Consider the following 11,777-nt stretch of genomic DNA (forward strand, 5'->3'; position numbering starts at 1 on the left):
GCACACATTTTTAATTCTGAAAAATGATATAAATACTAATGAAAAATCGATCAGGATCATTGACTGAACGTTTCCAATAGTCTGACCTTAATATTGCTTATAAGATGACCTTAAAAAAAATCACGATTTGCGTTTTCTGTCATCGACGTATGCTATCCGAAATTATTAGTCGACTCGTTCTGATCATAAACTGTCTCAGACGCAATTTATACGCGAGAGACAATTCCAAGGTTCATGGGTCAGGAAGCGGGAAGATACAAATTTAGAAAACTCCGATCTTTCGAGTTTTCTTTTATTTTATTGGTACCATCTCTCTGTCTTTCATACACAACGATCGTCGCGATACAGACTCCGGCCGCAATCTGGCACAAAAATGCATCTCAGGTTTCGCATCAGCGGCGAAATCCTTGATGGACATGATCGATTTGAAATATTTATTTTGTTGCCTAATCGACATGAGCTATATTATATGCGAATCCTAACCGATAACGTATATTTATTATTATTGAAGCGTCATCGTTATCGCTAACATGTACTATTATTGAAGATCGGCTTGCGAAGGAATGTTTTGATTTCTGTCAATGTATAGACCGAAAATAATGTATGTAGATATTATTGTCGCGTGAAGTACATTTAACTACGCACTAAATTATTTCTTTTCATGATAATTAATTGATAGAAAAAAAAGGAAAGGCAACATTAATTCCTGATTTAATAAATTATCGCGGGTCTTGATAATAGAGCATGGATGAATGATGGATACGTTTACATTTAAATAAACTTGCATTAAAGCGATAAACCTGGATAATAATCGGATAAACGTATTATTGAATGTCCTGAATAGCGATGGATACATATGGATTCGCATCTTAGAATAATCTTCGATCGTTCTCAGGATAGTTTGGAAATGTTGGAATGTTTCATAGTACTGGATAAAAGAACGCAATAAAAACCACAATCATATTCTACAATGTCTATTCATTTGCGTTCTTACTCGTAATAATAATATTACGAGTAACAATGTATCGTCGATTTCCACTTCGCGAAAAATTATATTTACAAGCGTATAGTCACTTAATTAATTACTTAATTAAACCGCTTCCAATATCTCCTATTTCACAAAATCCAAACTTAACTTTGTTACTAGTAATTCGATTATCGAACAATATTAACATTATAATCAACAAGACACGGTGCAGTGTTGATGTTTTATGATCCAATAAATGTCCCTTTAATCTTCAAAATAGACGATTTTCATATTCAAATATTGAATATGGAAGTCTAATATCTGAACATATGGAAGTCTAATATCAATGATACGAAAAGTCATATTGCTAAATTAGCCATTTATTTTTGGGTATAAGATTATATTTCTACGAGGTGGATTTTATTCTAATTTTATCGATTGCAGGTATTGCTTGATAAAATCTTTATAGGCTTTCAAATAGGGCATTTTTAATTTCCGACTATATCTCTGCAATATGTAGTAAATACGAATATCAAAGATAGCTTCAGGATTTTTACATCTGCCTTGTACATATATGTATATATAATACATATGTATGTATAATATGTGAGTATATTTTCCTTGTCAACCCCTATAGTTGCAACGTGAGGAACTAAATAGCTTTGCGCGAAATAATAATGTTGGTTCTAGTTATAGTTTTATCTGGAAATTATTATTGTGAAATTAAGTTCATTTTGTATCATATTTAATTTAGCTGAATGGCTTCCTAACTGATATTAATATATTGTCTATTTTAGTATATTTTTCTGCAAAGTCGCGATTCTCAGGCATAAGAAACCAACCAACTAGAGAGGCACAAGAAATCAACTATGTATGTCTCTTAGAATATTGTGCTTAAATTGAATTTCGACACTGAGTGTATTTGTTCAACTCGATGATAGTATTCTAACGCGTTTAAAGATTCAAGCGGGACTTACCAAAATCTAGCAAATCATTTAAATAATATCTTAATTGTTGCTTTAATATTATTCAAACAGATATTTTTAATATGATTTTGACGTAGACGTTTTTGATGATTCGTGATGACTTAATAATAGATAAATATTTATTCAATTAATTTAATTTCCGTTCAATTTGTAATATGAAATCGGAAAAATATTCAACTTAAAAGAGGGACGTTTTAAACCATGACACCGCGTTGTGCCAATAATTGTTTCCTTTGGTGAAGACTTGGTGAATCTACGGTAATCTCATCATTCTTCACACTGTCAAATGATTTGGAGGTTTTAAAATTATTTAATACGTTTAAGCAATTGTTGCTTGTCATTTCGAAAGATTTGGAATTTCTTAGTGACGCGCTAGCTAACTTTTTAATAGTATCTGAGATAGGATATTTAAAATCTACTCTTTCCCTTTCTCTCTCCTTAATTCTTTGATTATCGTTTACCACCATTAAGGGATCTTTCTTCTCCGTTTTTCTTTCCTCTTGCTTATCTAACTTAGAATCCTCATGTTTCATCCTCTGATTCTCACTTTCGTTGGTTCTACACGTCGACTCCAATTTGTCCTCTCTTTTATTCGTAAATGACTCTAATCGCGGATGTTCGCTCTCTTCCTCTTCTTTCTTGTCGTCTTGACCTAGTAAAGACTTTGGTGGTGCTTCCACGTAACCGCTCTCATCGCTGTCGGCCTCCTCGTCGAGAGAATCCAGAGTTAGGAACGAAGTCTCTTCATTTTGCAAAAAATCGTGACCTATCCTACCAGGGTACTTTTCGTTCGCTCGCCTTTCCCTCTTCTGCGGATCCTCAATCCTGTTCATCACTTCTCCCCTCGGTCGATAATCCACCACGTCGTCGAGATCCTCGACATCTTCGAAATCGAACATATTCGAAGCAGTGTCTTCCATTTCTTCTTCTTCTTCCTCCATCGATTCTTCTTCCTCGCTCGTCAAGGGAAACCTCTTCATAGGATCCATAGGATTGAAACGGGGACTGCCGACGCATGTCATGAAATGTGGCGAACCTTCCGAATTTCTTCGTGGTCCTGATCTCCTGCCGACTCGGTCTTCCGTAAAGATAACCCTTTTGATCGACCCTCGCTGATCGTTTTGATCTAGAAAATACATTTTAAAGGTAAACAACTTATCAAGAAGTGACATTATAACATTATAATGTCTGTGTGTCACGCATTAACTGGCTTGCCAAGTAACTGTATGACTTGCCAAGTAACTGCCCTTTCGACATAGTGTTACGCAAATATCATATATACTCCTCTAAAAAAAAACTTTTCGAAGATAGAGATATATTTCAGATAAAAAAATTAAATATCACAAAAGATAATATTAATTAAAACAGTATCAAAAAAAGACACGATAAAAAATCAGTTATATATGATTATTAAATCTATTGATGACGTTATTTAAAGTTTATTATCGTTTACGTCATCAAAAAAACATGTAGTTATATATTCAAAAGGATGTGTTTAAAACAAGTTTATCGAGACTTTGCTTCAAGTTTCAAATTGTTTGATATGATCAATCGCGATAAGCGAATAATTATACTAACTCTGAGTAAGATGTTCCTCCGGGCCAGTGGCTCTTTCCTCGCTGGTCGCCGTGCTGGCGGTTTCACATCCACTGGAGATGCTACCGTTTTCGTCGGACTCGCGGTTGAGGGCTTCCAGTAGTCTGGCTATCCTCCAGCCGTCCTGGTCTTCCCAGCTACGTGCTACGTTCTCCAAGGAACGCAATTCCTCCAGCAGCCTCTTCTGCTCTATCTCTTCTGCTACCGTGTCCTCTTCAATCGCTGATAACTTAGGCGCGCTCTTTGATCTCTCCAAGGGCGGCCGATAGTTTTGACCACCAGTACTCAGAAGAAGTTTCCTACGCGGCAACGACGGATTGTCGTATAATGCGTTTGCTAGAGACAATCTGTAACGATTTACGTAAACGATTACGTAACGATTACGTAATGTTAATTAATTCAAATACTAATATACAAATAATATCACATTTTTATAAATTTCATAATAAAAATTGATCCTCTTTTTGCGATGACTTAATACATTTATGTCCATTTCTATCATTATAAATTAACTTTAATATTCGTTTAATTTACTTTTTATCTTTTTCAATTTCTAAGAATTCGAAAAAAGTAAAAAGTAAATCAAGATTAAAATTAATTTATACCTATTAATGGAAGTACATTAGTAAGAAAAAGATTTTTAATATCGTTTTTTCTGTAATTTTACAATTTGCTTACAAGTCGTTATTTTTTGATGATTTTTATATTTAGAGAACAGTAAAATTTTTATTTATAAAATTACAAATATTTTGTTAATTAAAAATAAATTAAAATTCTAACTGATTAAACAATAAAAACTGTCCAACTTTCTCTATTTATTCTTTTCCTGGCAAAAAGATGAATTCCTGAAAGATAATGGGATAAAGAAAGTAGCGAATTAGACATATTAGCACAATTCTGATTGGAGTGCTCGAATATGAGTGCTTTCTATTTGGTGACACAAGCATCATTTCTATCTTTCTTAACATACAGACATAAGTAATAAAGATAGAATGATACTTATATCGACTTGTGTCGCCAAATGGAAAGTATCCTATAATGTTTGACCTGCGACTTGGAAACACTAACCCGAATGTACATCGCCGAGTGGCGATCGCTTCCCGTCCTGAATCGTGACTCGATCGCGCACATAACCATCTACAATTGTGACCAGAATCGTGACTGCCACATTGCATGCACGAGCACGCGTAACTTCGCGTGCCTCTCAAAGAACGAAGATGAGAGAAATTTCTCTTTTCTCCTGATTAAAACGGGAAGAGGCAAACACCTGCATATGGCCCATGTAACGACGATATAACGTATGAAGGACGATAAAAATGCGAAGAATGCGCGATTGGAATGCGCGAATGCAATGTCGGTTGCTGCCCGACATTGAAATGAGCCTAACGGAAACTCGACAAATTCTACGATTGAGAAATTGTGCCGCGTACGATTAATCGTAGCCGGTTCAATTTTAATGAGATTAAAATTAAGAACCAAACAAATATTATAATATCATAAAGAGATATACGTTTAGATAATTAAGTAATTAAAATCGATAAAACAAAAAGAGATTCCAATATTTTCTAGCATATTGAATAAACACCGTAATGCGAATATATTATGTGTATCTTATTAATTCTCTTCTAATGCAATTCTAATACCTAACAAGATCTCACTAATCCCGTAATACTTTCTAAATCCCATTAATTGTTTGCCAATGTTAGATAATGCTCGTTAATAATTTCCGCTAATATCACGATCCGCTAATATCCCGCAAATTCCGTGACTTCCGGAATTTGTGTTTATTTATCGTTACTGGAAAATAAGATGAAATTTGAAGATTTGCATTCTTAATTTCTTCATTTGTTTCTAAATTTCTCGAGTTTTAACTCTTTATAGCAAATCAATAAGAGCGCCATTGAAATACGAGTAACACCGCTTCCCATAACTCGCTTAGGTCTCAGTTTACTTTTGTGGCATGATACCGCTGCTCTCACCTGGCGTTTTGCCTGGAGACCTTGTCTCGGCGGAATTCCATGAGCGCCTGTTGCAGCCTGGTATTCAAGATCGAGGCGAGTCTTCTTGCGGTAGATTCCTTGCTGCACAGGGCTGCGTGACACCTTAATTCGGGCCTCAGTCTGCGGCCTTCATGTCGATATACCCAAACAAAGAGGCGTGGATGAGTGGCTGGCGCTGTGCAGTAAGTCACACGGTGAGCCCAATATTCGGTGAGACCATGGTCTTTAGTGGTCGCGGTCAGACCACCGTTGGTCACTGTCAACCTCATGGAAACGTCGGGTCTGTTGCTGCTTACGTAATTCCGCCATAGGGTCGATACGGGCTTCTCAACGCAGCCTTCACCTGTCGAAAGCGTGAAAAATCAGTCTTTTTACTTTTAGAAATTACTTTCAGAATTGCTGAAGTTGGAACTATTGTCGGAATACGTTCCTTGGAGTTTATTGTTGCCGATTCCTTCGTGGAACGGTCTGTAATTTCATAGGGAGCTTCAGAGGACTGCTCAAAAGTAATGGTATGCTATGCTGATAACTCCACGCGGTGACTTTCACGCGCTTCATTATGGACACTGACGCATAATCAGATGTTTAGAAATGTCGCTTCTCAGTCTCACACGAGAAGATGAAAGGTATGCCGCGCGATTCAACAAAGTATGTCACTTTAGGGCAGATCTTGCATGCACGCATACCTACGTATTATATCTATTACGACATCCTAGCTACATTCGAGCACATAAAAAATATAGGCATGTATATACGGAGAAAGATAGCTCCACTCTATGTACTCCGAGGCATATCCTGACTTTCGATACAGTTTGATTTGCCGCTACGCGCCGCTTTGAACCGCGTTACCAATTTAGAGATACAGGAAACGCAAGTACAGTTACTTAGAGCTCGAAAGCGAGCCGATCCGGTTGGCAAAATAAAGAAGCGACAAAGAGAGAGGGAAAAGGTAGAATGGTGCAGGTTGAGCGAGGAAAATGGAGAGAGAGAGAGAGAGAGAGAGAGAGAGAGAGAGAGAGAGAGAGAGAGAGAAAGATGGCACAGGTAGGGACAGGTAGGTGCACGTCAGTCTCCCATTGCCTGCTATTTGCAAAAAAACGCAATTTAAAAAAAACGCTTTGCTCATACCTGGAAGTGATTTATTGCAAAAAAAAATAGATATTTGATGCAAATTTAAGCAACATGTTTGCATTCAAATGCATGAGGCAGTAATAAATTAAATACCGGTACGAGTAGGTGAATGTTGTGGTGAAACAAGTTGATGTTTCTTCACGCTCGTGACAGCTGATTCCATCGTGGCGATTTTTGCGGTCGTCACTCAGAGCTTCAAAGTTCTTTATAATTACAAATTGAGCTGACCTAATCTCACAGACCATGAAATGGATGAATTAATTTTATAAATGATCATGTACCAATGTCGCGGTTTGCTACGTCAATCAAGATCGATAGTTATAAGATAATCGCTGACGATAACTTCTTTGGATGATAAAAAAACTTCATGTATGTTAAGCAATACCTTAGATCGGTTATTATGCAAATAGCGCATTATACAATTTTCTAACGTCATTGTCATCGTATTTATATGCAAGATGGTTCAATAACAATATTTCTGATAAGACACGGAAAACAAGAAGCTGCATAGAATGGTAAAAGTAACACTCAAGAAACTGGGAGATAGAAACTAACTTTATTTGAATCATTAGGAATTTGGTGGTCATACGTTGTAAATATTCTACTTTAAATTGGAAAAATAAAATCATTGGAAATTTGCGATAAATCGAATCCTTTGCAGCTAAAACTATTTCTCGTAATAAATAAAAATTAAGTATTTTGTTCGCAGCTCATCTAATTAAGAGATCTGATATAAATTAACATTTTTACTATTTAAAAGAATTTATGAAGGACAAATTATAGTTCGATTATAATCGCTACATTTGAATACTTGAAGAATTACGTGATAGAATATCGAAATCAATTCAACATGGGATCGCGAAGAGTACATATTTATTAAATATCAACTCTGTTAAAAATGTAAATGCGTTAAAAAAGCAATTGATTATGTTTATAAAAAAATTAAGAATGTAACATGGTTTACAAGCTTACACAGAAAAAAAGGCTTCTTAAATTAACCATAACATAGTCACTATATAAGCAAAAATATTGGAATCCTGCTTCAAAGATATTAGTCTTGATTTGATTAAACTTGTTTTGATGCAAGTATTACTTTGCACTCAATTCAAGACTTGTTCAATTTTTAAATCTTATATCAATAAAAATTCAAACAAATTCAAAATCAAGACCAAAATTTTTAAAGCGAGATTACAATATTTGCTTATATTATGGTTGATTTAAGAATAATCTTTTTTTTCTGTGTACACAAGTATTATTATTAGGTAATAGATAATGTAAGATTTGTGTCTTAATAAAGCTGTATTATGAATTCTTAATATCTCTATCATTGCCCGATCAAACAACTGCGAAATGTATGCAAGTGATAACTATATGATTGCAAGAGAAAGCAATCTATAAATCAAAGGCGCCAAGAAACGTCATCGTTACAAACACTCTCTTGATATCTCGGTAATCATAATATTTAATATTTCTAATCCAGCAATTACCAAATAATACAAATGAGCTATCATTGAAGACAGTGTTCTAGATCATGTTTAAATAGACGAGTGAGTTGAATCAACATTTCTCACGAGACTCAGTGTTAGATAAAGAAATGACGTGGAACTGAACACGTGTGTGTTTATCGAATCCCACGTGCACGGAGGAAGAACTTTATAATCAGAAGCAAATGATTAAATAAGAAGCATGTCGATTGTAATTAATTGACTTCAAAGCGACGACGTGACAAATCGAACGTCTATCCAGAATCAGGTGTATTCCTAGAATTCAACAGTCCGTTATATCGGGCAAGACACGATCCGTTTCCGATTGCTATCTCATCGTATAATTCTTGAAATCATATATTAACGGATCCAGACATTTATTAAAGAACGCCATTGACGTGTCGCAAGCAAAAAATTGTTTAAGGTTAAATATAAAAAGATAGAATATTAAATTATTATTTAAATTATTACACTGACAAAAAATTATTTAAATGTATAATTCATAAAATGTTTCATTTAAAAGTTAACAGAAGAAGTTAAAAGAAGAAGAATACAATAGAATGTTTCTTAAAGTAAAAGATATTTTTGCAATATCAAAATTGTGATTAATATTTCAAAAGTATTAACAGTATAACATTTTGATATAAATATTTTGAAGAAAGAAGATTTCAAGAGGAAGCCTTCATACTTCCTCGTAGATCTGATTTGCTGTGGCAAATCATCCGTGATACGTAAATTTTCAAAAAGATCTTGTTTTCTCACGAAAGGCGTAAATATTAAATCGTGAACGAGAATCATCACGATTATACCGAATATCTCAGGGGAAAAATACCGTGTCTCTATTTCCAAGTGCAAATTATAACGTCGAGAGAAAGCACAGCTCCGCTGATCGAGATCCGCGCCACAATCGAACTGTGACCGGCTGACTCGGTGAAAAAAAGGCCATCGAAAATCACATGCAAATAAACCACGGACAACAATGGTCTCACTGTCTGCGTAATTTGCGTATAGGAAGCCTTATATACACTCGTTGAATCAACATTTTATTCCGAGCGTGTCCGGAGAAAGCGTGCGGGGAGATTCGATAAAAGCGATCCTTCGCAGCAGGTGAAACGGCCATTGCCGTGCCGCAAAGTTCTTTTCCGTTACAACAATTTTTCGAACGAAAGGCTCGAGAGTAAAGGGGCAAGCCGACACAGAACAATCTCGTTCCTCAATTACACTCAATTACAAAAGCAGATTCGATTTTAAATTCCAACTCTCACCATACGCAAAATATTTATTACGTGTATATGCAGTTTATACACATTAAATGTATCATATATATGTACTCTTTAAAATATTTGAAGTGGAATCCAATTCTAAAGGGTGACAAAGAGTCAATGTTGAAAAAGAGTGGCTCAATTATCAATTTTTAAGAGTGAAATTTTTCAGAGTTAGATTCTACTTCAGAGATTTTTTAGAGAATACATCATATTATTAAATATTTATATACGTATCACTCTTGAACGTACAATAAAATTATTACACTTACAAAAAGCAACGCCCACTCAAATTTTCATGAAAAATCAACGTTCCTATTCGTCGAACGTCTTCCAAGTCTCTAAAATATAGTAGAGGGTTAAGCCGAGTTAGAGAATAATTCAGCAAAAATTGATTCCGAGACAGGAATATTCGCAGCCATCGACGATCTATCGAGTCGTCGATTCGAATATTTTTGCGATCGAATTATTGCGAACGGAAAAACAGACGGGCTGGAACGACGCGGAACGGGAAGCAACGGTGAGAGAGGTGCCGTGCACCGTAATACGACCGGATCGTCATTGCCACCAGACTGTGATACTCGGCGCGTTTCAACGTTCGATATTATTCAATTAGAGATAAATACCGCGACCGCTCGTTGATTTTCCCATCGTTAACTGCCGTCAACGCGCGCATCGCGCTTATCCAATCTTTTGCCACGAGGATTTCGAGAAAACGCGCGTGCACAGATCGCGGAACGCCGCGAAACTTTCCACCGAGAAAACGACGTTTGCATCGACGTATGACGAGAGCGAATGTCGCGTGCATTGTACGCGGTGGTCATAAATAACGTTACATGAATGTAGAGTAAACGGTGCAGTAACGGGGTCGCTTTATTAAGTAAGGAGAGTCATTGTTGAGAAGCCTCGACATTCTTGTGTAAGAATCTCCGTGTGTCATTCTCACTTCATTGTACAAACTACGTTTGTACAATTATACTTTACTTACACTTAATTATAAATCAACTCAAGACCGACAGTGAATATTTCTAGTATGACAAATATATAAGTTGTAAACAGCTGTGAGTTTCAATATACTTTGAAAGATCCAGACGAGGTAAAAGTTGATGAATAAGATTCGAGTGTCTGACTTTGCTGTTTTGAAATGTAATAATGGGAACACAAAAAATATTTATTACATTGGCCTACATTAAGCAAAAAGGAGATCAAGAAACTCCTTCTCTTTAGTCATTTCAACTAAACGTAAAGTAAAAGAAGATATAGATGTATTTGTGTCAGTACTAAAAATATTAGCAAAAATTATCATGTCTTTAACACTAAAACTCCCTATATATCTATTTCTACTATAAATAAATACATATAATATCTATTATATCTAATATTTAAAAAAAGAATAAAAGAATAAATAAATTGATTAATTTAATCATTTACATATTGTATGAGAGAGAGAAAATCATGGAAAATTATCTCAGAAAACGTATTGTTACAAATTTGATAAAAAATTATTAACTAATTATTTTAACTGTTTTGATTGTTTTATGTTAAATATCTTGTTCATTTGAAAAAGAAAGTTCACGTAAAAAAGAATATTTATCGGAAAATATATAATCCTATCTGCATCGATTTATTAACAATGATGAAGAATGTCGTGTATGATAATGTATATCATCTTCAATGCATATTAATCAAAGAGAGAAACTATATCTCTTCAGAGATGTAAATTATAACGTGTTCGACTGTGATACATATAAAATTAATTATTAGTGTTTATAGTGATTCAGAGTATTAATATGAGAATAATCTCAAGATTATTCATTGATGTATATAATTCACCTCCTAAATCGCATAATTATATAATAATGCTAAATGCTCTAAAAAATCGATAGAGAAGTTTTAAAAGCCATTAATTATTAATGTTCATAGTGATTTAGTATTAAAACAGAAATAATTCCGAGATTATTTATTGATATATTACTCATCTTTTAAGTCGCAGCAACTAGTTTCATAATTATACAATACACAACCCTCTAAAAAATCGAGGAAGAAATAATAACTAAAAGTATAATAATTTAACATGGCAAAAATCTCAATAAATAATTTCGTCATACGTGACCGCACACTATGTTTTTCTCACTTCGTCGACATTTATCGCATATCTTTTACGAGCAGTTCCTGACTTTGATGTTTTTCATGAAATTACTTGTCCTTGAATGTAATTTCAAGCTGAAGAGCAATCGAAACGTCTAGACGAACTGATTTGTTTCTGCATTTATCGTCTCAAACATTGCAATCATTTTTAATTACATTAAAAATAAAAAAAAATGTATTATATAATACACACACACACACAC

The 11,777-nt window shown here is 34.7% G+C and overlaps 1 protein-coding gene across 2 annotated transcripts in view; it reads right to left on the minus strand.

Annotated features, from left to right (window-relative positions):
• Positions 1-1,773: 1,773 nt before the first annotated feature.
• LOC108757134 overlaps positions 1,774-11,777 on the minus strand; it is a 63,310-nt gene continuing 53,306 nt past the window's right edge. For both annotated transcript variants that reach the window (XM_018501534.1, XM_018501533.1), the window contains exons 3-5: positions 5,529-5,892; positions 3,532-3,896; positions 1,774-3,079 (exon numbers count right to left, since the gene is read on the minus strand). In XM_018501534.1, the coding sequence (XP_018357036.1) occupies positions 2,148-3,079; positions 3,532-3,896; positions 5,529-5,892 (1,661 nt within the window). In that variant the 3' untranslated portion in view covers positions 1,774-2,147. The remainder of the gene's footprint in view (positions 3,080-3,531; positions 3,897-5,528; positions 5,893-11,777) is intronic.

Source organism: Trachymyrmex septentrionalis, unplaced genomic scaffold (assembly GCF_001594115.1).
Source record: "Trachymyrmex septentrionalis isolate Tsep2-gDNA-1 unplaced genomic scaffold, Tsep1.0 scaffold132, whole genome shotgun sequence".
In the NCBI taxonomy this organism is placed as follows: domain Eukaryota; kingdom Metazoa; phylum Arthropoda; class Insecta; order Hymenoptera; family Formicidae; genus Trachymyrmex; species Trachymyrmex septentrionalis.